The sequence below is a fragment of the Panulirus ornatus genome, chromosome 11 (genome assembly GCF_036320965.1).
Source record: "Panulirus ornatus isolate Po-2019 chromosome 11, ASM3632096v1, whole genome shotgun sequence".
In the NCBI taxonomy this organism is placed as follows: domain Eukaryota; kingdom Metazoa; phylum Arthropoda; class Malacostraca; order Decapoda; family Palinuridae; genus Panulirus; species Panulirus ornatus.
The window spans coordinates 17,048,922-17,076,091 of record NC_092234.1 but is presented as its reverse complement, the minus strand read 5'-3'; the positions used below and the strand labels follow the sequence as shown (position 1 = coordinate 17,076,091).

The 27,170-nt window shown below is 41.5% G+C and overlaps 1 protein-coding gene across 1 annotated transcript in view; it reads right to left on the bottom strand.

Annotated features, from left to right (window-relative positions):
* The window catches only part of LOC139751339 (serine/threonine-protein kinase Nek8-like), a 180,171-nt gene that overhangs the window by 13,340 nt on the left and 139,661 nt on the right, over window positions 1-27,170 (bottom strand). Inside the window, 4 exon segments of the mRNA XM_071666693.1 lie at window positions 4,168-4,318; window positions 6,046-6,168; window positions 21,709-21,844; window positions 26,903-27,032. Of these exon segments, the coding sequence (XP_071522794.1) occupies window positions 4,168-4,318; window positions 6,046-6,168; window positions 21,709-21,844; window positions 26,903-27,032 (540 nt within the window).

Below are 27,170 nucleotides of genomic sequence, written 5' to 3'. Positions count from 1 at the left end.
CAAGTGTTTTGGGAGCAGCTGAATGAGTGTGTTAGTGGTTTTGATGCACAAGACCGGGTTATAGTGATGGGTGATTTGAATGCAAAGGAGAGTAATGTGGCAGTTGAGGGAATAATTGGTATACATGGAGTGTTCAGTGTTGTAAATGGAAATGGTGAAGAGCTTGTAGATTTATGTGCTGAAAAAGGACTGGTGATTGGGAATACCTGGTTTAAAAAGCGAGATATACATAAGTATACGCATGTAAGTAAGAGAGATGGCCAGAGAGCGTTATTGGATTACGTGTTAACTGATAGACGCGCGAAAGAGAGACTTTTGGATGTTAATGTGCTGAGAGGTGCAACTGGAGGGATGTCTGATCATTATCTTGTGGAGGCGAAGGTGGAGATTGGTAGAGGTTTTCAGAAAAGAAGAAAGAAGGTTGGGGTGAAGAGAGTGGTGAGAGTAAGTGAGCTTGGGAAGGAGACTTGTGTGAGGAGGTACCAGGAGAGACTGAGTACAGAATGGAAAAAGGTGAGAACAAAGGAGGTAAGGGGAGTGGGGGAGGAATGGGATGTATTTAGGGAATCAGTGATGGCTTGCGCAAAAGATGCTTGTGGTATGAGAAGCATGGGAGGTGGGTTGATTAGAAAAGGTAGTGAGTGATGGAATGAAGAAGTAAGATTATTAGTGAAAGAGAAGAGAGAGGCATTTGAACAATTTTTGCAGGGAAAGGGTGCAAATGAGTGGGAGAGGTATAAAAGAAAGAGGCAGGAGGTCAAGAGAAAGGTGCAAGAGGTGAAAAAGAGGGCAAATGAGAGTTGGGGTGAGAGAGTATCATTTAATTTCAGGGTAAATAAAAAGATGTTTTGGAAGGAGGTAAATAAAGTGCGTAAGACAAGGGAGCAAATGGGAACTTCAGTGAAGAGGGCTAATGGGGAGGTGATAACAAGTAGTGGTGATGTGAGAAGGTGATGGAGTGAGTATTTTGAAGGTTTGTTGAATGTGTTTGATGATAGAGTGGCAAATATAGGGTGTTTTGGTCAAGGTGGTGTGCAAAGTGAGAGGGTTAGGGAGAATGATTTGGTAAATAGAGAAGAAGTAGTAAAAGCTTTATGGAAGATGAAAGCTGGTAAAGCAGCAGGTTTGGATGGTATTGCAGTGGAATTTATTAAAAAAATGGGGTGACTGTATTGTTGACTGGTTGGTAAGGTTATTTAATGTATGTATGATTCATGGTGAGGTGCCTGAGGATTGGCAGAATGCTTGCATAGTGCCATTGTACAAAGGCAAAGGGGATAAGAGTGAGTGCTCAAATCACAGAGGTATAAGTCTGTTGAGTATTCCTGGTAAATTGTATGGTAGGGTATTGATTGAGAGGGTGAAGGCGTGTACAGAGCATCAGATTGGGGAAGAGAAGTGTGGTTTCAGAAGTGGTAGAGGATGTGTGGATCAGGTGTTTGCTTTGAAGAATGTATGTGAGAAATACTTAGAAAAACAAATGGATTTGTATGTAGCATTTATGGATCTGGAGAAGGCATATGATAGAGTTGATAGAGATGCTCTGTGGAAGGTTTTAAGAATTTATGGTGTGGGAGGCAAGTTGTTAGAAGCAGTGAAAAGTTTTTATCGAGGATGTAAGGCATGTGTACATGTAGGGAAGAGAGGAAAGTGATTGGTTCTCAGTGAATGTAGGTCTGCGGCAGGGGTGTGTGATGTCTCCTTGGTTGTTTAATTTGTTTATGGATGGGGTTGTTAGGGAGGTGAATGCAAGAGTTTTGGAAAGAGGGGCAAGTATGAAGTCTGTTGTGGATGAGAGAGCTTGGGAAGTGAGTCAGTTGTTGTTCGCTGATGATACAGCGCTGGTGGCTGATTCATGTAAGAAAGTTGAGAAGCTGGTGACTGAGTTTGGTAAAGTGTGTGAAAGAAGAAAGTTAAGAGTAAATGTGAATAAGAGCAAGGTTATTAGGTACAGTAGGGTTGAGGGTCAAGTCACTTGGGAGGTAAGTTTCAATGGAGAAAGGCTGGAGGAGGTAAAGTGTTTTAGATATCTGGGAGTGGATCTGGCAGCGGATGGAACCATGGAAGCGGAAGTGGATCATAGGGTGGGGGAGGGGGCGAAAATCTCGGGAGCCTTGAAGAATGTTTGGAAGTCGAGAACATTATCTCGGAAAGCAAAAATTGGTATGTTTGAAGGAATAGTGGTTCCAACAATGTTGTATGGTTGCGAGGCATCGGCTATGGATAGAGTTGTGCGGACGAGGGTAGATGTGCTGGAAATGAGATGTTTGAGGATAATATGTGGTGCGAGGTGGTTTGATCGAGTAAGTAAAGTAAGGGTGAGAGAGATGTGTGGAAATAAAAAGAGTGTGGTTGAGAGAGCAGAAGAGGGTGTTTTGAAATGGTTTGGTCACATGGAGAGAATGAGTAGGGAAAGATTGACCAGGAGGATACATGTGTCAGAGGCGGAGGGAACGAGGAGAAGTGGGAGACCAAATTGGATGTGGAAAGATGGAGTGAAAAAGATTTTGAGTAATCGGGGCCTGAACATGCAGGAGGGTGAAAGGCGTGCAAGGAACAGAGTGAATTAGAACGATGTGGTATACCGGGGTCGACGTGCTGTCAATGGATTGAACCAGGGCATGTGAAGCGTCTGAGGTAAACCATGGAAAGTGTGTGGGGCCTGGATGTGGAAAGGGAGCTGTGGTTTCGGTGCATTATTACATGACAGCTAGAGACTGAGTGTGAACGAATGGGGCCTTTGGTGTCTTCCTAGCGCTACCTCGCACACATGAGGGGGGAGGGGGTTGTTATTCCATGTGTGGCAGGGTGGCGATGGGAACAAATAAAGGCAGACAGTATGAATTATGTACATGTGTATATATGTATATGTCTGTGTGTGTATATATATGTGTACATTGAGATGTACAGGTATGCATATTTGCGTGTGTGGACGTGTATGTATATACATGTGTATGTGGGCGGGTTGGGCCATTCTTTCATCTGTTTACTGCCACTACCTCGCTAACGCAAGAGACAGCGACAAAGCAAAATAAAAAAAAATAAAATAAAATTTGAATAAGCACACATTCCTCCATCACACCTTGGGAGATCTATGGTTATAACTCATTGCTATACCATGGCCATTCATCTTTACATTAATTTTACATGTATTTTCTTCATTTCAGAATAGAAAACAGGAAATCTGGACCCCCCCCCCCATTCCATAATATTGCAAAGGTCCAAAATAAGAAAGGATACATGTTTAGCACTTGACAAGAAAGAGTCACATACAGATGATCAATGGCAGACTTTGTACCATTCATACCGGTGATTAGAAAAAAGGAAAAGGGGTTCTAAGAGTGAAAAAGTAGGAGGTAAAGAGAGTTTTGAAGAATTAACTTAGCAGAAATATGAGCAACAGTAGGGTCAAAATGGTCTTTCTTTTTGATTGGGTGCACCAAGGCATTCTCACAAGAATATGGCAAAATTTGGGTTCTGAGATGAAAAAAAAAGAATTTGAGGAGGTACGTCATCTGGGCCAAATGCCTTGTTTACGTCATCTGGGCCAAATGCCTTGTTCACCTGGAACTAAGTATCTGAAAGGCCCAGAACATGGGAAATAAAAGAGAGGGCATGGGTTCAGTGGGAAGAGATGGGGTTGAAGGCCTAGATGTGGAATCTTCCAAAGTAAAATTACAGAACACAGTTATGTACCAATGCTACTTGTTAGACTGATGAAATGGAAACTATCTCAAAACTTATTCATAGGAAAGAATCAAAAGTGTGTATTAACAGTATTTTGTTGACAGCTCTCTAGAAAAAGTAATGTTGATAGTTATTGCTAAACTAATGGAATGGCAAACCACCTTCAATCAAGCCCAAGCCAGAAAAAATCTGATAAATGTCTATGTCAAGATGTTTTGTAATAATTGCCTATTGTTTCAAATGTTAAAGTGGGAAATATATAAACATCAAAGAAGAGTTTACTAGAGAATTTCATCCCTGAATCTTTGAAATATTTAAAATTTCCAAACAAGTGTCAAAAATCATACATTTTAGGCCTTTCCAAGTATGAAGTCATATGTTTAAGTTCAGAATGCCAACAGGTAAAGCTGGCCCTAAGCACAACACAGTTTTACAATTCTTATATAACATGACCAAAAACAAGCAAGCCAGTCATCTTACGGGGCCTATGCTGTCCATGTCCACATCATTTCCACCCTCCTGCTTCACCTCATTATGTTTCTCCTCCTTATTATTTTGTTTCTTGTTCTTATTGATGTTTTCCTTGCCAACTTTCAATTTTGCCACTTCATCCATCTTTGCTGGCAAGGAGCTGCAAAATGTAAAACTGGGTAGCATACCATGTAATGCAAGGAGTTGCAAAATGTAAAACTGGGTAGCATACCATGTAATATTTTTTGTGATCTTTTTATTACCAGTAATGTGAAAAATCTGCATATATTGGCCCAAAGTAGAGAAGAGTTTATTATATCTATCTAGAGTGGTAGTAATTATCATTCTTATATAACACCTTGTTATTTCTAATGTTATATCTTATAGCTTCTCCAGTTTCATTTTACTGTACCAGTCTTGCAAGATCTCACTTAGCCTGAAGACTAATAACTTTATGTCTGTAACTTCAAGCTAAACTTGCACATTTTGGCAGGGAACGTCGTCTACATTATTTTTTCTTTAAAACACTTAACTTACACAAATTCTTCATATCAAACACTTGGTCCTACATTACCTTTAGCACTCCTGAAGCCACTTATCTCTGACCCAGTCTGATGTTTTAAACATGCCATCAATCTCCCATACAATTTGCCATGCATACAGAACAGCCTTATAATCTGTAATTCAAGTATTCACTTTTCTTTACCTTGCCTTTATAGAATGGCATTATATACATGAGAAAAGTTACCTTTAGGATAGCTGTAACAACATCACTCGATGAAACAGAGTACAGCCTCATCAGAAAACTTCTTATTTCAAAGGAGTCCACCTTATCCCTACTCCTGAGTGTTTGAAACCCTTTTCAAGTATTAGACAGAAGCCAGTAATCTTATCAAGGGTTACCATCAATTATGCTAAACCCATTGAGAATTTCTACAACACCATCCTGTTGATGCATATAATGCTAAAACTTAATCAAATATCACTATCAAAGCTGCCAAGTCTATCAAGTATATCTGCTGGCATTGAAAATCTTACTGGCTATTGTTATTGATAAAGGCATCTATACTAAACAACAGCATCAGCTCTGACAACCCATCAAATATTACTAGCAGAAGTGGTAAAACTTTAAGCGTCTACAGCCTTACTAAGCAATGGTTTTACACAGCTGAAAACCCTATTATGTATAAACATCAATACTGAACCTAACAAGTATTACCATCAACAATGTTAAATATAGTAAGTAATACTATTAAATTTCCAACCATATCAGGTATCAAATCAGTGTTGATGTTCATAAGAATAAAACACTCAAATATTGCTATCACAGATTCTAGCTCCATTTAAGTATCAGTATCAGTATCAGTGCTGACAAAACAGTGAAGTACTATTCTCAATACTGGTGACTATATCATGTGGCAATATTTGTGCTGGAATACCTTCCGAGTACACTCTGATTCTGTTGAATTTGTAAAATTTTTAATGCACTAATCATTTTATTAAGAAAAAGATATGTAAAATCTTACAACTATTTACACTGTATATTTTGTACTGCCTTTAAAAGATTTTTTAAACTTAAAATTGTTCATAATGAGTAATGTACTTTAGATTCCTTCAAAAATTCATCAATCTACATAATATAAAATCAGTATGAAAGTTTACCAATACATTCATTTCTTCCATTGTTATTAGATAATTAATTTTCGATTCTATGACTCCTATACCTACCATGTATTGCTACTTGTACTGACAACATATTCAGTTATTACTATCAGTATTTGCAACCTTACTAAATATAAGTACGGGTAATGGCAGCTCCCTAACATGCTGTCATGAAAATTATGGTTTAAAAGACTATCCTGCAGGAGTGTCAATGTAAGGACTGACCCGCCTGCCCTTGGGAGTGGGACGGTAGTGTCTACTACAAGGAAGATGCTCTGGTTCTGGCAGTGTAGGCTAGAGAGGTTCACAATCTCCCCCTTAGCAATCTGGGCTGGTGATGCATACAGCCTGATGAAGAAAAGGAAGTATTCTCACATAATGAACTTTGAACATGATAAATGCTTGTTGCTGTCCCCACACACAATAATTGGATTTACCTGGAAATACATAAAAGTATTTCAATATGAGGTGACAGGTTAAAAATAACCCTAGCATGCAACTGAAAAATCATAGTTAATGCAGTTTAACTACAAGAGCTATAATACTTACAAGACTAAAGATGTTATATCAATAACCCTATTAAGAAAATAATGATCTTTATACTGATAACATCAATAATGTACACATAACAAATCTATAATTTAGACAGAAATGGATGAAGGCATGCAAGTATGAATATGTACATGTGTATATATGTATATGTCTGTGTTTGTGTATGCATATGTTGATAATTATATGTATGTATGTGTGCATGTATGGGTGTTTAAGTATATATGTGTATATAAGTGGATCAACCATTCTTCGTCTGTTTCCTGGCACTACCTCTCTAATGTGGGAAACAGCGATTAAGTATAATAATAGAAAAAAAAATTAATATCAATAACTCTGACAACAGTACAATATCAATAATAACAGTAATAATAATAATAATAATAATAATTTTTTTTTTTTTTGCTTTGTCGCTGTCTCCTGCATTTGCGAGGTAGCGCAAGGAAACAGACGAAAGAAATGGCCCAACCCACCCCCATACACATGTATATACATACGTCCAGACACGCAAATATACATACCTACACAGCTTTCCATGGTTTACCCCAGACGCTTCACATGCCCTGATTCAATCCACTGACAGCACGTCAACCCCGGTATACCACATCGCTCCAATTCACTCTATTCCTTGCCCTCCTTTCATCCTCCTGCATGTTCAGGCCCCGATCACACAAAATCTTTTTCACTCCATCTTTCCACCTCCAATTTGGTCTCCCTCTTCTCCTCGTTCCCTCCACCTCCGACACATATATCCTCTTGGTCAATCTTTCCTCACTCATTCTCTCCATGTGCCCAAACCATTTCAAAACACCCTCTTCTGCTCTCTCAACCATGCTCTTTTTATTTCCACACATCTCTCTTACCCTTACGTTACTTACTCGATCAAACCACCTCACACCACACATTGTCCTCAAACATCTCATTTCCAGCACATCCATCCTCCTGCGCACAACTCTATCCATAGCCCACGCCTCGCAACCATACAACATTGTTGGAACCACTATTCCTTCAAACATACCCATTTTTGCTTTCCGAGATAATGTTCTCGACTTCCACACATTCTTCAAGGCTCCCAGAATTTTCGCCCCCTCCCCCACCCTATGATCCACTTCCGCTTCCATGGTTCCATCCGCTGCCAGATCCACTCCCAGACATCTAAAACACTTCACTTCCTCCAGTTTTTCTCCATTCAAACTCACCTCCCAACTGACTTGACCCTCAACCCTACTGTACCTAATAACCTTGCTCTTATTCACATTTACTCTTAACTTTCTTCTTTCACACACTTTACCAAACTCAGTCACCAGCTTCTGCAGTTTCTCACATGAATCAGCCACCAGCGCTGTATCATCAGCGAACAACAACTGACTCACTTTCCAAGCTCTCTCATCCCCAACAGACTTCATACTTGCCCCTCTTTCCAAAACTCTTGCATTCACCTCCCTAACAACCCCATCCATAAACAAATTAAACAACCATGGAGACATCACACACCCCTGCCGCAAACCTACATTCACTGAGAACCAATCACTTTCCTCTCTTCCTACACGTACACATGCCTTACATCCTCGATAAAAACTTTTCACTGCTTCTAACAGCTTGCCTCCCACACCATATATTCTTAATACCTTCCACAGAGCATCTCTATCAACTCTATCATATGCCTTCCCCAGATCCATAAATGCTACATACAAATCCATTTGCTTTTCTAAGTACTTCTCACATACATTCTTCAAAGCAAACACCTGATCCACACATCCTCTACCACTTCTGAAACCACACTGCTCTTCCCCAATCTGATGCTCTGTACATGCCTTCACCCTCTCAATCAATACCCTCCCATATAATTTACCAGGAATACTCAACAAACTTATACCTCTGTAATTTGAGCACTCACTCTTATCCCCTTTGCCTTTGTACAATGGCACTATGCACGCATTCCACCAATCCTCAGGCACCTCACTATGAGTCATACATACATTAAATAACCTTACCAACCAGTCAACAATACAGTCACCCCCTTTTTTAATAAATTCCACTGCAATACCATCCAAACCCGCTGCCTTGCCGGCTTTCATCTTCAGCAAAGCTTTTACTACCTCTTCTCTGTTTACCAAATAATTTTCCCTAACCCTCTCACTTTGCACACCACCTCGACCAAAACACCCTATATCTGCCACTCTATCATCAAACACATTCATTTATTTTGAAGGTTTGAATGTGAATAATAATAATAATAATAATAATAATAATAATAATAATAATAATAATAATAATAATAATATTCATTTATTATTTATCTATTGTATTTCTACTTCATTTTGCTTTGTCATTGTCTCCCGCGTTAGCGAGGCAGTGCAAGGAAACAGACGAAAGAATGGCCCAACCCACCCACATACACATGTATATACATACACGTCCACACACGCAAATATACATACCTGGGAATAGGGGAGAAAGAATACTTCCCACGCAATCCTCACGTGTCGTAGAAGGCGACTAAAGGGAACGGGAGCAGGGGGTTAGAAACCCTCCCCTCCTTGTATTCTAACTTTCTAAAAGGGAAAACAGAATAATAATAATAATAATAATAATAATAATAATAATAATAATAAGAGAAGAGAGAATGTTGGGGTGGAGAGGGTGGTGAGAGTAAGTGAGCTTGGGAAGGAGACTTGTGTGAGGAAGTACCAGGAGAGATTGAGTACAGAATGGAAAAAGGTGAGAACAAAGGAGGTAAGGGGAGTGGGGGAGGAATGGGATGTATTTAGGGAAGCAGTGATGTCTTGCGCAAAAGATGCTTGTGGCATGAGAAGCGTGGGAGGTGGGTTGGTTAGAAAGGGTAGTGAGTGGTGGGATGAAGAAGTAAGATTATTAGTGAAAGAGAAGAGAGAGGCATTTGGACGATTTTTGCAGGGAAAAAATGCAAATGAGTGGGAGATGTATACAAGAAAGAGACAGGAGGTCAAGAGAAAGGTGCAAGAGGTGAAAGAGAGAGCAAATGAGAGTTGGGGTGAGAGAGTATCATTAAATTTTAGGGAGGATAAAAAGATGTTCTGGAAGGAGGTAAATAAAGGGCGTAAGACAAGGGAGCAAATGGGAACTTCAGTGAAGGGGGCAAATGGGGAGATGATAACAAGTAGTGGTGATGTGAGAAGGAGATGGAGTGAGTATTTTGAAGGTTTGTTGAATGTGTTTGATGATAGAGTGGCAGATATTGGGTGTTTTGGTCGAGGTGGTGCGCAAAGTGAGAGGGTTAGTGAGAATGACTTGGTAAATAGAGAAGAGGTAGTAAAAGCTTTGCAGAAGATGAAAGCCGGCAAGGCAGCGGGTTTGGATGGTATTGCAGTGGAATTTATTAAAAAAGGGGGTGACTGTATTGCAGACTGGTTGGTAAGGTTATTTAATGTATGTATGATTCATGGTGAGGTGCCTGAGGATTGGCGGAATGCTTGCATAGTGCCATTGTACAAAGGCAAAGGGGATAAGAGTGAGTGCTCAAACTACAGAGGTATAAGTTTGTTGAGTATTCCTGGTAAATTATATGGGAGGGTATTGATTGAGAGGGTGAAGGCATGAACAGAGCATCAGATTGGGGAAGAGCAGTGTGGTTTCAGAAGTGGTAGAGGATGTGTGGATCAGGTGTTTGCTTTGAAGAATGTATGTGAGAAATACTTAGAAAAGCAAATGGATTTGTATGTAGCATTTATGGATCTGGAGAAGGCATATGATAGAGTTGATAGAGATGCTCTGTGGAAGGTACTAAGAATATATGGTGTGGGAGGCAAGTTGTTAGAAGCAGTGAAAAGTTTTTATCGAGGATGTAAGGCATGTGTACGTGTAGGAAGAGAGGAAAGTGATTGGTTCTCAGTGAATGTAGGTTTGCGGCAGGGGTGTGTGATGTCTCCATGGTTGTTTAATTTGTTTATGGATGGGGTTGTTAGGGAGGTGAATGCAAGAGTTTTGGAAAGAGGGGCAAGTATGCAGTCTGTTGGGGATGAGAGAGCTTGGGAAGTGAGTCAGTTGTTGTTTGCTGATGATACAGTGCTGGTGGCTGATTCATGTGAGAAACAGCAGAAGCTGGTGACTGAGTTTGGTAAAGTGTGTGAAAGAAGAAAGTTAAGAGTAAATGTGAATAAGAGCAAGGTTATTAGGTACAGTAGGGTTGAGGGTCAAGTCAATTGGGAGGTAAGTTTGAATGGAGAAAAACTGGAGGAAGTAAAGTGTTTTAGATATTTGGGAGTGGATCTGGCAGCGGATGGAACCATGGAGGCGGAAGTAAATCATAGGGTGGGGGAGGGAGCGAAAATCCTGGGAGCCTTGAAGAATGTGTGGAAGTCGAGAACATTATCTCGGAAAGCAAAAATGGGTATGTTTGAAGGAATAGTGGTTCCAACAATGTTGTATGGTTGCGAGGCGTGGGCTATGGATAGAGTTGTGCGGACGAGGGTGGATGTGCTGGAAATGAGATGTTTGAGGACAATATGTGGTGTGAGGTGGTTTGATAGAGCAAGTAATCTAAGGGTAAGAGAGATGTGTGGAAATAAAAAGAGCGTGGTTGAGAAAGCAGAAGAGGGTGTTTTGAAATGGTTTGGTCACATGGAGAGAATGAGTGAGGAAAGATTGACCAAGAGGATATATGTGTGGGAGGTGGAGGGAACGAGGAGAAGTGGGAGACCAAATTGGAGGTGGAAAGATGGAGTGAAAAAGACTTTGAGTGATCGGGGCCTGAACCTGCAGGAGGGTGAAAGGCGGGCAAGGAATAGAGTGAATTGGATCGATGTGGTATACCAGGGTCGACATGCTGTCAATGGATTGAATCAGGGCATGTGAAGCGTCTGGAGTAAACCATGGAAAGTTGTGTGGGGCCTGGATGTGGAAAGGGAGCTGTGGTTTTGGGCATTATTGCATGATATCTGGAGACTGAGTGTGAACGAATGGGGCCTTTGCTGTCTTTTCCTGGTGCTGCCTCGCGCACATGAGGGGGGAGCGGGATGTTATTCCGTGTGTGGCGGGGAGGCGATGGGGGTGAGTAGGGGCAGACAGTGTGAATTCTGTGCATGTATGTATATGTGTGTGTCTGTGTGTGTATACATGTGTGTACATTGGGATGTGTGGTGTGTATGTTTGCGTGTGTGGACGTGTGTCTGTGTGCATGTGTGTAGGGGAGGGTTGGGCCATTTCTTTCGTCTGTTTCCTTGCGCTACCTCGCAGGCGCGGGAGACAGCGACAAATCAAAATAAATAAATAAATATATAAATGATAATAGGAGACTTGTGTGAGAAAGTACTATGAGAGAATTAGTACACAATGGACAAAGGTGAGAACAAAGGAGGTAAGGGGAGTTGGGGAGGAATGGGATGTATTTAGGGAAGTTGTGATGGCTTGTGCAAGAGATGCTTGTGGCATGAGAAGCGTGGGAGGTGGGCAGATTAGAAAGGGTAGTGAGTGGTGGGATGAAGAAGCAAGATTATTAGTAAAAGAGAAGAGAGAGGCATTTGGACGACTCTTGCAGGGAAATAATGCAAATGACTGCAAGATGTATAAAAGAAAGAGGCAGGAGGTCAAGAGAAAGGTGCAAGAGGTGAAGAAGAGGGCAAATGAGAGTTGGGGTGTTGGAGTATCATTGATTTTTAGGGAGAATGAAAAGATGTTTTGGAAGGAGGTAAATAAAGTGCGTAAGACAAGGGATCAAATGGGAACTTCAGTGAAGAGGGCAAATGGGGAGGTGATAACAAGTAGTGGTGATGTGAGAAGATGGAGTGAGTATTTTGAAGGTTTGTTGAATGTGTTTGATGATAAGAGTGGCAGATATAGGGTGTTTTGGTCGAGGTGGTGTGCAAAGTGAGAGGGTTAGGGAAAATGATTTGGTAAACTGAGAAGAGGTAGTAAAAGCTTTGCGGAAGATGAAAGCCGGCAAGGCAGCGGGTTTGGATGGTATTGCAGTGGAATTTATTAAAAAAGGGGGTGACTGTATTGCAGACTGGTTGGTAAGGATATTTAATGTATGTATGACTCATGGTGAGGTGCCTGAGGACTGGCGGAATGCTTGCATAGTGCCATTGTACAAAGGCAAAGGGGATAAGAGTGAGTGCTTAAATTACAGAGGTATAAGTTTGTTGAGTATTCCTGGTAAATTATATGGGAGGGTATTGATTGAGAGGTGAAGGCATGTACAGAGCATCAGATTGGGGAAGAGCAGTGTGGTTTCAGAAGTGGTAGAGGATGTGTGGATCAGGTGTTTGCTTTGAAGAATGTATGTGAGAATTACTTGGAAAACAAGTGGATTTGTATGTAGCATTTATGGATCTGGAGAAGGCATATGATAGAGTTGATAGAGATGCTCAGTGGAAGGTATTAAGAATATATGGTGTGGGAGGCAAGCTGTTAGAAGCAGTGAAAAGTTTTTACCAAGGATGTACAGCTGTGTACGTGTAGGAAGAGAAGAAAGTGATTGGTTCTCAGTGAATGTAGGTTTGCGGCAGGGGTGTGTGATGTCTCCATGGTTGTTTAATTTGTTTATGGATGGGGTTGTTAGGGAGGTGAATGCAAGAGTTTTGGAAAGAGGGGCAAGTATGCAGTCTATTGTGGATGAGAGAGTTTGGGAAGTGAGTCAGTTGTTGTTTGCTGATGATACAGCGCTGATGGCTGATACGTGTGAGAAACTGCAGAAGCTGGTGACTGAGTTTGTTAAAATGTGTGAAAGAAGAAAGCTGAGAGTAAATGTGAATAAGAGCAAGGTTATTAGGTACAGTAGGGTTGAGGGACAAGTTAATTGGGAGGTAAGTTTGAATGGAGAAAAATTGGAGGAAGTGAAGTGTTTTAGATATCTGGGAGTGGATTTGGCAGCGGATGGAACCATGGAAGCGGAAGTGAATCATAGGGTGGGGGAGGGGGTGAAAGTTCTGGAGCATTGAAGAATGTGTGGAAGTCAAGAACATTACCTCAGAAAGCAAAAATGGGTATGTTTGAAGGAATAGTAGTTCCGACAATGTTATATGGTTGCAAGGCATGGACTATGGATAGAGTTGTGCAGAAGAGGGTAGCTGTGCTGGAAATGAGAAGTTTGAGGACAATATGTGGTGTGAGGTGGTTTGATCAAGTAAGTAATAATAGGGTAAGAGAGATGTGTGGTAATAAAAAGAGAGTGTGGTTGAGAGAGCAGAAGAGGGTGTTTTGAAATGGTTTGGTCACATGGAGAGAATGAGTGAGGAAAGATTGACCAAGAGGATATATGTGTCAGAGGTGGAGGGAATGAGGAGAAGTGGGAGACCAAATTGGAGGTGGAAAGATGGAGTGAAAAAGATTTTGAGTGATCGGGGCCTGAACATGCAGGAGGGTGAAAGGCGTGCCAGGAATAGAGTGAACTGGAACGATGTGGTATACTGGGGTTGACGTGCTGTCAATGGATTGAACCAGGGCATGTGAAGCGTCTGGGGTAAACCATGGAAAGTTCTGTGGGGCCTGGATGTGGAAAGGGAGCTGTGTTTCGGTGTATTATTACATGACAGCTAGAGAATGAATGTGAACGAAAGTGGCCTTTGTTGTCTTTTTCTAGCGCTACCTCGTGCACATTTGGGGGAGGGGGTGGTCATTTCATGTGTGGCGGGTGACGATGGGAATGAATAAAGGCAGACAGTATGAATTATGTGCATGTGTATATATGTGTATATATATATATATATATATATATATATATATATATATATATATATATATATATATATATATATATGTATACATTGAGATGTATGGGTATGCATACTTGCGTGGTGGACGTGTATGTATATGCATGTGTATGAGGGTGGGTTGGGCCATTCTTTTGTCTGTTTCCTTGCACTAACTCGCTAATGCGGGAGACAGCGACAAAGCAAAATAGATAAATAATAAATAAATATATAGAGAGACTTTTGGATGTTAATGTGCTGAGAGGTGCAACTGGAGGGATGTCTGATCATTATCTTGTGGAGGCTAAGGTGAAGATTTGTATGGGTTTTCAGAAAAGAAGAGTGAATGTTGGGGTGAAGAGGGTGGTGAGAGTAAGTGAGCTTGGGAAGGAGACTTGTGTGAGGAAGTACCAGGAGAGACTGAGTACAGAATGGAAAAAGGTGAGAACAATAGAAGTAAGGGGAGTGGAGGAGGACTGGGATGTATTTAGGGAATCAGTGATGGATTGCGCAAAAGATGCTTGTGGCATGAGAAGAGTGGGAGGTGGGTTGATTAGAAAGGGTAGTGAGTGGTGGGATGAAGAAGTAAGAGTATTAGTGAAAGAGAAGAGAGAGGTATTTGGACGATTTTTGCAGGGAAAAAATGCAATTGAGTGGGAGACGTATAAAAGAAAGAGACAGGAGGTCAAGAGAAAGGTGCAAGAGGTGAAAAAAAGGGCAAATGAGAGTTGGGGTAAGAGAGTATCATTAAATTTTAGGGAGAATAAAAAGATGTTCTGGAAGGAGGTAAAGAAAGTGCGTAAGACAAGGGAGCAAATGGGAACTTCAGTGAAGGGCACAAATGGGGAGGTGATAACAAGTAGTGGTGGTGTGAGAAGGAGATGGAGTGAGTATTTTGAAGGTTTGTTGAATGTGTTTGATGATAGAGTGGCAGATATAGGGTGTTTTGGTCGAGGTGGTGTGCAAAGTGAGAGGGTTAGGGAAAATGATTTGGTAAACTGAGAAGAGGTAGTAAAAGCTTTGCGGAAGATGAAAGCCGGCAAGGCAGCGGGTTTGGATGGTATTGCAGTGGAATTTATTAAAAAAGGGGGTGACTGTATTGTTGACTGGTTGGTGAGGTTATTTAATGTATGTATGACTCATGGTGAGGTGCCTGAGGATTGGCGGAATGCGTGCATAGTGCCATTGTACAAAGGCAAAGGGGATAAGAGTGAGTGCTCAAATTACAGAGGTATAAGTTTGTTGAGTATTCCTGGTAAATTATATGGGAGGGTATTGATTGAGAGGGTGAAGGCATGTACAGAGCATCAGATTGGGGAAGAGCAGTGTGGTTTCAGAAGTGGTAGAGGATGTGTGGATCAGGTGTTTGCTTTGAAGAATGTATGTGAGAAATACTTAGAAAAGCAAATGGATTTGTATGTAGCATTTATGGATCTGGAGAAGGCATATGATAGAGTTGATAGAGATGCTCTGTGGAAGGTATTAAGAATATATGGTGTGGGAGGCAAGTTGTTAGAAGCAGTGAAAAGTTTTTATCGAGGATGTAAGGCATGTGTACGTGTAGGAAGAGAGGAAAGTGATTGGTTCTCAGTGAATGTAGGTTTGCGGCAGGGGTGTGTGATGTCTCCATGGTTGTTTAATTTGTTTATGGATGGGGTTGTTAGGGAGGTGAATGCTAGAGTTTTGTAAAGAGGGGCAAGTATGAAGTCTGTTGGGGATGAGAGAGCTTGGGAAGTGAGTCAGTTGCTGTTCGCTGATGATACAGTGCTGGTGTCTGATTCATGTGAGAAACTGCAGAAGTTGGTGACTGAGTTTGGTAAAGTGTGTGAAAGAAGAAAGTTAAGAGTAAATGTGCTTTCCGAGATAATGTTCTCGACTTCCACACATTCTTCAAGGCCCCCAGAATTTTCGCCCCCTCCCCCACCCTATGATCCACTTCCGCTTCCATGGTTCCATCCGCTGCCAGATCCACTCCCAGATATCTAAAACACTTCACTTCCTCCAGTTTTTCTCCATTCAAACTCACCTCTCAATTGACTTGACCCTCAACCCTACTGTACCTAATAACCTTGCTCTTATTCACATTTACTCTTAACTTTCTTCTTCCACACACTTTACCAAACTCAGTCACCAGCTTCTGCAGTTTCTCACATGAATCAGCCACCAGCGCTGTGTCATCAGCAAACAACAACTGACTCACTTCCCAAGCTCTCTCATCCCCAACAGACTGCATACTTGCCCCTCTTTCCAAAACTCTTGCATTTACCTCCCTAACAACCCCATCCATAAACAAATTAAACAACCATGGAGACAATCACACACCCCTGCCGCAAACCTACATTCACTGAGAACCAATCACTTTCCTCTCTTCCTACACGTACACATGCCTTACATCCTCGATAAAAACTTTTCACTGCTTCTAACAACTTTCCTCCCACACCATATATTCTTAATACCTTCCACAGAGCATCTCTATCAACTCTATCATATGCCTTCTCCAGATCCATAAATGCTACATACAAATCCATTTGCTTTTCTAAGTATTTCTCACATACATTCTTCAAAGCAAACACCTGATCCACACATCCTCTACCACTTCTGAAACCACACTGCTCTTCCCCAATCTGATGCTCTGTACATGCTTTCACCCTCTCAATCAATACCCTCCCATATAATTTACCAGGAATACTCAACAAACTTATACCTCTGTAATTTAAGCACTCACTCTTATCCCCTTTGCCTTTGTAAAATGGCACTATGCACGCATTCCGCCAATCCTCAGGCACCTCACCATGAGTCATACATACATTAAATAACCTCACCAACCAGTCAACAATACAGTCACCCCCTTTTTTAATAAATTCCACTGCAATACCATCCAAACCTGCTGCCTTGCCGGCTTTCATCTTCCGCAAAGTTTTCACTACCTCTTCTCTGTTTACCAAATCATTTTCCCTAACCCTCTCACTTTGCACACCACCTCGACCAAAACACCCTATATCTGCCACTCTATCATCAAACACATTCAACAAACCTTCGAAATACTCACTCCATCTCCTTCTCACATCACCACTACTTGTTATCACCTCCCCATTTGCGCCCTTCACTGAAGTTCCCATTTGCTCCCTTGTCTTACGCACTTTATTTACCTCCTTCCAGAACATCTTTTTATTCTCCCTAAAATTTAATGATACTCTCTCACCCCAACTCTCATTTGCCCTTTTTTTCACCTCTTGCACCTTTCTCTTGACCTCTTGTCTCTTTCTTTTATACATCTCCCACTCAATTGCATTTTTTCCCTGCAAAAATCGTCCAAATGCCTCTCTCTTCTCTTTCACTAATACTCTTACTTCTTCATCCCACCACTCACTACCCTTTCTAATCAACCCACCTCCCACTCTTCTCATGCCACAAGCATCTCTTGCGCAATCCATCACTGATTCCCTAAATACATCCCATTCCTCCCCCACTCCCCTTACTTCCATTGTTCTCACCTTTTTCCATATAATAATAATAATAATAATAATAATAATAATAATAATAATAATAATAACGGTAGCAACAATAATAATAACTTAATGTTTTCAAATTTGCTGCCATTTCCTGCCACAGCGAGGCAGCATCAGTAACAAACAAACCTCAGTCAAATCCATTCTGTACCTGTCATGTATAATATACTGAAGGAAGAACAAGCCCAACAGACCATTTCCCTTGACTAATTTGCATATATAGGTACACCAAATTTCCGGCAACTAATGGTTCGGCACCTCCTTTAGTCCGCACAAAATTACGTGAGGGAACTTGAAATTACCGCGGCCACTAGACTAGTTTACTAGGTGGCCACAGCTTTTTTTTGTGTGTAGGGTGCGCTCATTTACATTCTTTACACTGCACTTGTTGGTGGTGATACCACAATTCTGTGAGTCCTTAGCTTATTTTGCTTAAATTTAACCCTAGCTATGGCTTCTAAGACATATGAGAAAGTCAGTCGTGGTGTCAAACTTAAACACCATTCCATATCGATCCAAGGTAAAGTAGAACTGTTGAAAAAATGGACCGTGGTGTTTCGGTGCATAAGCTGTGTAACATCTACAGTATTGGTTTATCAACTGTTTATGATATAAAGAAGCAAAGGGAGAAAATAGTGAAATTCTATGCAGACAGCAATGCCAAGAAGCATATGACAATTAGAAAAACTATGAAAGATGGTAAGAGTACTGAGCATGATCGAGTGATGATGGAATGGTTTCAACAGTGTCAGAGTGATGAAGTGAACCAGTCAGTAGCATGATAATGGACCAGGATAAGTTGTTCTATAAAGAACTTAAATTACAATGTGAGCGAGACTACAGTGAAGGATGGCTTCAAAGATTCGAGAAGCATCACGGAATTTCCATGAATAAAGTGCAGAGAAAAGCGGTTTGCAAACCACAAACGAGCTGCTGAATATGAGGACGAATTTGCAAAATTCGTAGCTGATAAGCACCTCAGTCCTGGGCAGGTGTAAAATGCAGATGAAACTGCATTATTCTGGTAATGCACACCTAGGAAAACACTAACAACAGAAGATGAAGAAGACTCCACAGGATTCAAACAATTTAAGGACAGACTTACCATCTTATGATGCTCAAACATTTAATATTTGTTTAATTTGAATGTCTAGCAGTCCATGGTATACTTTAGATATGTGGGAGATCTATAATTAGTGGGTTAGAGGTGTGTTGTCGAATAATTATTACGTGACCACGGTTGGTCCAGCAAAATTGGTAATCCAGCAAGGCTTTGGAGCCAAGAGTGCCAGAAAATTGGTGGTATACCAGTAATTGGTTTAGCCCATTGACAGCACATCAGCCCCTGTAATCTTTATCACTGTAATGTGCTCTGTCTCACGGATGCCTCTCACCCTCCTGAATGTTGAGGCCCTGATAACTTAAGAGCCTCTTTTACTCCATCCTTTCATCTCCCTTGTAGTCTCTGCCCCTCTTCCTTGCTCCTCCACTTCTGACAGTCTAGCAATGTACAACCATTTCAGCACATCCTGGTCAGCTCTTAATCATCCTATATTTGCTACCAAAACCTCTTTCTTACAATGTCATTCCTTATATGATCAACCCTCCTTACATCACATACTGTCCTACAGCATTATAATTACAATGCTTCAACTCTCTTCCATTCTTTTCCATTCATAACTGAAGACTTTCACCAGTACAACACCATTGGCACTTTATTATGCCCTCATAGACAATGACCTCTCCTTCCACACACTCCTCAATGCACCTGGGATCTTTGCTCCTTTTCTCACCCTATGATTTGCCTTTGCTTCCATAGTGCCATCTGTGGCCATGTCCATTCTCAAGTATCTAAAGCACTCTTAATTACTCTAAGTTCTCTCCATTCAAACTCACACTCAAGCCAACTTCTTTCATCCCCTGACTTAACCTTTTTACTTTACTTTCATTCTCTTTAACTCTCAACTTCTTGTTTTCCCATACTCTCCTGGACTCCAACACCAACTTTTGCAATGTCTTTCTTAAGTTGGCCACCAAGTTTATGTGATCTGCAAACAACAACTGACTCAACCCATCCAGCCCAGCAGACTGAAGATAAGCCCCTCTCCAAGACCCTCACTTTTACCTCTCTCAACACTCCATCCATATATAAATTATATAGCCATGGTGAAATTGCACCTGACTTAGACCCACCTTCAACTGTAACCAGTCGCCCTCCTCCCTTCCTACTTACACATGTCTCATTTTGCTGACAAAAACTGCTCATGATATCTAGTAACCTCCCAAGGGCTACTCTGTCAACCCTGTTTTATGCATTCTCCAGGTCCACAGACGCCACATACAAAGTCCTTAATTGCTCTAAGTATTTCTCAAACAAATTTTTCAAAGCAATTACCAGATCCACACTACCCCTACCAATCCTATGATACTAATACATATCATTAGAGCAAATAACCATTCTTTTTAGTTCCCCCTCTGATCCAAGTAAGAGAACAGGATGATCTATATCCAATAAATTAGGTAGCTTTCTTTCTACTCCACCATGGTGCAGTAGTGATCAGTAATCACCTGAACTCACTCTCATCCCATATACACATCCTCTAAAATATCAAATCTCAAGGGAGACAATATACAGCCCTGAAGCACTCTCACATCTCTTAAACTTCTCACTCATATTGTCGTCTATTCTCACATATCTACGTTCCTCACTCACATTATCATCTACTCTCACTTTATTATGTCTGACTTTGTCCAAATACTGCACAACCATTTTTCTTTACAATCAAACACCCTTGCTAAATTGATACCACTTAAGCTTTACCTCCAGTCTTCAACAAATTACACCCAACCCTATCAACATCTTTGGTTTTCCCAATTCTAGTTGAATCAATACTCTTTTCATCCTATCCTACACCCTACTAACTACTAATCATTCTTTTCTAAAACACATGCATCTCATATCACCATCCTAATCCGTTATCTGAATCAGTCATTCTATCTCTTACGAACCTCAACATTTGTCCCAGACATATAGTCTTGCTTTGCATATACACCTCCCCTCAGCTTCTATTTCCAAAATAATTTGCTATTCTCTCATATTTTCATTATAATATCAATAAGTGAGTCACAGGGTGGTGAAGGGGACGAAGGTTCTGGGAGCGTTGAAGAATGTGTGGAAGGCGAGAACGTTATCTCAAAGAGCAAAAATGGGTATGTTTGAAGGAATAGTGGTTCCAACAATGTTATATGGTTGTGAGGCATGGGTTATAGACAGGGTTGTGTGGAGGAGGGTGGATGTGCTGGAAATGAGATGTTTGAGGACAATATGTGGTGTGAGATGGTTTGATCAAGTAAGTAATGAAAGGGTAAGAGAGATGTGTGGTAATAAAGAGTGTGGCTGCGAGAGCAGAAGAGGGTGTACTGAAATGATTTGGTCACATGGAGAAAATGAGTGAGGAAACATTGACAAAAAGGACATATGTGTCAGAGGTGGAGGGAACAAGGAGAAGTGAGTGACCAAACTGGAGGTGGAAGGATGGAGTAAAAAAGATTTTAAGCGATTGGGGCCTGAAAATACAGGAGGGTGAAAGGCGTGCAAGGAATAGAGTGAATTGGAACGATGTGGTATACCGGGGTCGACGTGCTGTCAATGGATTGAACCAGGGCATGTGAAACGTCTTGGGTGAACCATTGGAAAGTTTTGTGGGGCCTGGATGTGGAAAGGGAGTGTGGTTTCGGTGCATTATATATGACAGCTAGAGACTGAGTGTGAATGAATGTGGCCTTTTTTGTCTTTTCCTAGCGCTACCTCGTGCACATGCGGGGGGAGGGGGTGCAATTTCATGCGTGGCGGGATGGCGGCGGGATTGGATGAAGGTAGCAAGTAAGAATATGTACATGTGTATATATGTATATGTCTGTGTATATATATGTATATATACATTGAAATGTATAGGTATGTATATGTTCATGTGTGGACATTTAAGTATATACATGTGTATGTGGGTGAGTTGGGCCATTCTTTCACCTGTTTCCTTGCGCTACCTCACTAAGGCAGGAGACAGCGACAAAGTATAATAAATAAAAAAATCAATAATATTAATGATAATGAATATAATAACTAGAGAACACCTAGGAGAGTATTGAGGTCTGTCAGTACTGACGCAAGGATTTCCTGAGGCTGGAGGAGAACGTCCCTCATCTTTATCTCTCGCTGGTGTCGAGCAGCTGCCTCCTGTGCTGTAACTACACTGTTGTTGCTGCCACCACTGCTACATCGTCGACCTGTCCCATCACCACCTGTGGTAATGACATCCCAACTTACTGGCATCTGAGACTCTTCTGGAATGTCTAAGTTGTGCGCTACATTCAAAGGTATGGCTGGGACTGACACTACAAACTTGGATATATCTGACACACTACTGTGTGGAATATATATGCAATAATCATAACCATCTAAGATGAGTCATGGCTTTCCTGCCACTCTGGAAACATTTAGGCCACATACAGAAACATGTTACTGTACCACCTGGGGGAGGGGGTGAAGGATCTGAGAGCAATGAAGAATGTGTGGAAAGGGAGAACGTTATATCTTGGAGCAAAAATGGGTATGTTTGAAGGAATAGTAGTTCCAACAATATCATATGGTTGCGAGGCTTGGCCTATAGATAGGGTTGTGCGAAGGAGGGTGAATGTGTTGGAAATGAAATGTTTTGGGACAGTATGTGGTGTGAGGTTATTTGATCGAGTAAGTAATGAAACAGTAAGAGAAATGTGTGGAAATAGAAAGAATTCAGTTGAGAGAGCAGAAGAGGGTGTGGTGAAATCGTTTGGACATATGGAGAGAATGAGTGAAGAAAGGTTGACAAAGAGTATTTATGTGTCAGAGGTGGAGGGAACAAGGAGAACCAGGAGACCAAATTGAAAGTAGAAGGGTAAAGTGTAAAAGATTTTTGAGCAATCAGGGCCTGAACATACAGGAGGGTGAGGCATGCAAGGAATGGAGTGAATTGGAGTAATGTGGTATACTGGGGTCAATGTTGTGTCACTGGAATGAACCGGGGCAAACCATGGAAAGGTATGAGGTGTCCAGATGTGGATAAATAGCTGTGTTTTTGGTGCATTACACACGACATATTCATATATATTCACCATTTCCTGCGTTAGTGAGGTAGCGTTAAGAACAGAAGACTGACCCTTAGAGGGAATATCCTCACATGGCCCCCTTCTCTGTTCCTTCTTTTGAAAAATTTAAAAAACAGGAGGGGAGGATATTATCCCTGGGGATAGGAGAGAAAAAATACTTCCCACGTATTCCCACGAAGACGACTAAAAGGGGAGGGAGTGGGGGGCAAGTATGCAGTCTGTTGTGGATGAGAGAGCTTGGAAAAAGAGTCAGTTGTTGTTCGCTGATGATACAGTGCTGGCCGCTGATTCAGGTGAGAAACTGCAGAAGTTGGTGACAGAGTTTGGTAAAGTGTGTGAAAGAATAAAGCTGAGAGTAAATGTGAAAAAAAGCAAGGTTATTAGGTTCAGTAGGATTAAGGGACAAGTTAATTGGGAGGTAAATTTGAATGGAGAAAAACTGGAGGAAGTGAAATGTTTTAGATATCTGGGAGTGAATTTCGCAGCAGATGGAACCATGGAAGTGGAAGTGAGTCACAGGGTGGGGGAGGGGGCAAAGGTTCTGGGAGCGTTGACGAATGTGTAGAACGCAAAAACATATCTCGGAGTAAAAATGAGTATGTTTGAAGGAATAGTTGTTCTAACAATATTATATGGTTGCAAGGCATAGGCTATAGTAAGGGTTGTGTGGAGGAGGGTGGATGTGTTGGAAATGAAATATTTGAGGACAATATGTGGTGGGAGGTGGTGGATAAGAGAGATGTATGGTAATAAAAAGAGTGTGGTTGAGAGCAGAAGAGGGTGTATTGAAATGGTTTGGTCACATGGAGAGAATGAGTGAGGAAAGATTGACTAAGAGGATATATGTGTCAGAGATGGAGGGAACGAGAAGTGGGAAACTGGAATGGCGGAAGGATGGAGCGAAAATGCTTTTGAGCGATAAGGGCCTGAACATACAGGAGGGTGAAAGGCGTGCAAGGAATAGAGTGAATTGGAATGATGTGGTATACTGAGGTTGACATGCTGTCAATGGATTGAACCAGGGTATGTGAAGCATCTGGGGTAAACCATGGAAAGTTTTGTGGGGCCTGGATGTGGAAAGGGAGCTGTGGTTTCGGTGCATTACACATGACAGCGAGAGACTGAGTGTGAATGAATGTGGCCTTTGGTGTCTTTTCCTGGCACTACTTTGCACACGCACGGGGGAGGGGGTGTCATTTCATGTGTGGTGGGGTGGCGATGGGAATGGATGAAGGCAGCAAGTATGAATATGTACAATCGTATATATGTATATGCCTCTGTATGTATATATACGTATACGTTGAAACTTATAGGTTTGTATATGTGCGTGTGTGGGCGTTTATGTATAAACATGTGTATGTGGGTGGGTTGGGCCATTCTTTCTTCTGTTTCCTTGTGCTACCTCGCTAATGTGGGAGACAGTGACTAAGTATAATAAAACAATATAATAGCATATATGTATATGTCTGTGTATGTATATGTATCTATACGTTGAAATGTATAGGTATGTATATGTGTGTGTGGGCATTTATGAATATACATGTGTATGTGGGTGGGTTGGGCCATTCTTTCATCTGTATCCTTGCACTACATCACTAACACGGAAGACAGTGACTATGTATAATAAAAAGGAAAAAAATGTGTATATGATGAATGGAAGACTAAATTGGAGGTGGAAAGATGGAGTGAAAAGGATTCTGAGTGATCGGGGCCTGAACATGCAGGAGGGTGAAAGGTGTGCAAGGAATAGAGTGAATTGGAACAACATGGTACACCATGGTCGATGTGCTCTCAATGGATTGAACCAGGGCATGTGAAGCGTCTGGGGTAAACCATGGAAAGTTTTGTGGGGCCTGGATGTGGAAAGGGAGCTGTGGTTTTGGTGCATTATACATGACAGCTAGAGACTGAGTGTGAACGAATACGGCCTTTGTTGTCTTTTCCTAGCGCTACCTCGGGCACATGCGGGGGGGAGGGGGTTGTCATTTCATGTGTGATGGGGTGGCGACGGGAATGAATAAGGGCAGACGCTATGAATTATGTACATGTGTATATATGTATATGTCTGTGTGTGTATGCATATGTATACGTTGAGATGTATAGATATGTACGTGTGCGTGTGTGGACGTGTATGTTTTTTTTTTTTTGCCGCTGTCTCCTGCGTTTGCGAGGTAGCGCAAGGAAACAGATGAAAGAAATGGTCCAACCCACCCCCATACACATGTATATACATACGTCTACACACGCAAATATACATACCTACACAGCTTTCCATGGTTTACCCCAGACGCTTCACATGCCCTGATTCAATCCACTGACAGCACGTCAACCCCGGTATACCACATCACTCCAATTCACTCTATTCCTTGCCCTCCTTTCACCCTCCTGCATGTTCAGGCCCCGATCACACAAAATCTTTTTCACTCCATCTTTTCACCTCCAATTTGGTCTCCCACTTCTCCTCGTTCCCTCCACCTCCGACACATATATCCTCTTGGTCAATCTTTCCTCACTCATTCTCTCCATGTGCCCAAACCATTTCAAAACACCCTCTTCTGCTCTCTCAACCACGCTCTTTTTATTTCCACACATCTCTCTTACCCTTACGTTACTTACTCGATCAAACCACCTCACACCACACATTGTCCTCAAACATCTCATTTCCAGCACATCCATCCTCCTGCGCACAACTCTATCCATAGCCCATGCCTCGCAACCATACAACATTGTTGGAACCACTATTCCTTCAAACATACCCATTTTTGCTTTCCGAGATAATGTTCTCGACTTCCACACATTCTTCAAGGCTCCCAGGATTTTCACCCCCTCAACCACCCTATGATCCACTTCCGCTTCCATGGTTCCATCCGCTGACAGATCCACTCCCAGATATCTAAAACACTTTACTTCCTCCAGTTTTGCTCCATTCAAACTTACCTCCCAAATGACATGACCCTCAACCCTACTGTACCTAATAACCTTGCTCTTATTCACATTTACTCTTAACTTTCTTCTTTCACACACTTTACCAAACTCAGTCACCAGCTTCTGCAGTTTCTCACATGAATCAGCCACCAGCGCTGTATCATCAGCGAACAACAACTGACTCACTTCCCAAGCTCTCTCATCCACAACAGACTTCATACTTGCTTCTCTTTCCAAAACTCTTGCATTTACCTCCCTAACAACCCAATCCATAAACAAATTAAACAACCATGGAGACATCACACACCCCTGTCGCAAACCTACATTCACTGAGAACCAATCACTTTCCTCTCTTCCTACACGTACACATGCCTTACATCCTCGATAAAAACTTGTCACTGCTTCTAACAACTTGCCTCCCACACCATACATTCTTAATACCTTCCACAGAGCATCTCTATCAACTCTATCATATGCCTTCTCCAGATCCATAAATGCTACATACAGATCCATTTGCTTTGCTAAGTATTTCTCACATACATTCTTCAAAGCAAACACCTGATCCACACATCCTCTACCACTTCTGAAACTACACTGCTCTTCCCCAATCTGATGCTCTGTACATGCCTTCACCCTCTCAATCAATACCCTCCCATATATACATGTATATGTGGGTGGGTTGGGCCATTCTTTCGTCTGTTTCCTTGCACTACCTTGCTAACACGGGAGACAGCGACAAAGCATAATAAATAAATAGATAAATGAATATATAAATGAGTTAATGGGTGTTCTTCATCCATTTCCTGGTACTACCTCGCTGATGTGGGAAACGGTGATCAAGTATAATAAATAGAATAAAAAGAAATATATATCACCAAGTGGAACATGACTTGGATAAACATTATCACCCAAGACACACACATCCCTCTTAGACACCATGACACATACAGAGATCATCTACAAGACACCCAATTCATTTCTAGTTCAAGGAGCTCCTATCATTATTCAACTACTTTGTGCAACACTGGTTATCCTCCATCGTTATTAAGATATCCTTCACAATCTACCCTACCAACTGAGTTCCAATCATCTTCCAACCCATATGTAGAGGACAGTCACCATCCAATCTAATGATTGAGATACTGTCACCTTCTAACCCAAGTGAAATACAGTAATCATTAAACCAATTAGGGAGTCACCGTGAGTTCCAATCACCGTCCAAACCACTTCAAAAGCTCTAATCATTATTCATCTTATCCAGGAGCTTGCAGTCATCATGTAACTTACCTGTGGATTTCACCAACTCTGCCTTCTGTGAGTCTTCTTCCTTTCCAGTGAAGTTGAAGTCTGGGTCCTTGTTGTTGGCAACAGCTGACCCAAGAATGCTGCGCTGGCCCCAGGTGCTGGTGAATCCTTCCTGAGAAAGTTGCAAGATCAAAGATGTTTGAAGACTGTCATCCAGCATGCCACAAGACAGAAACAGGTAACCTATCATACACTACTGCATATTTAACAAAAATATACCATGGCCATGTTGAAGATGTCACAACAGACT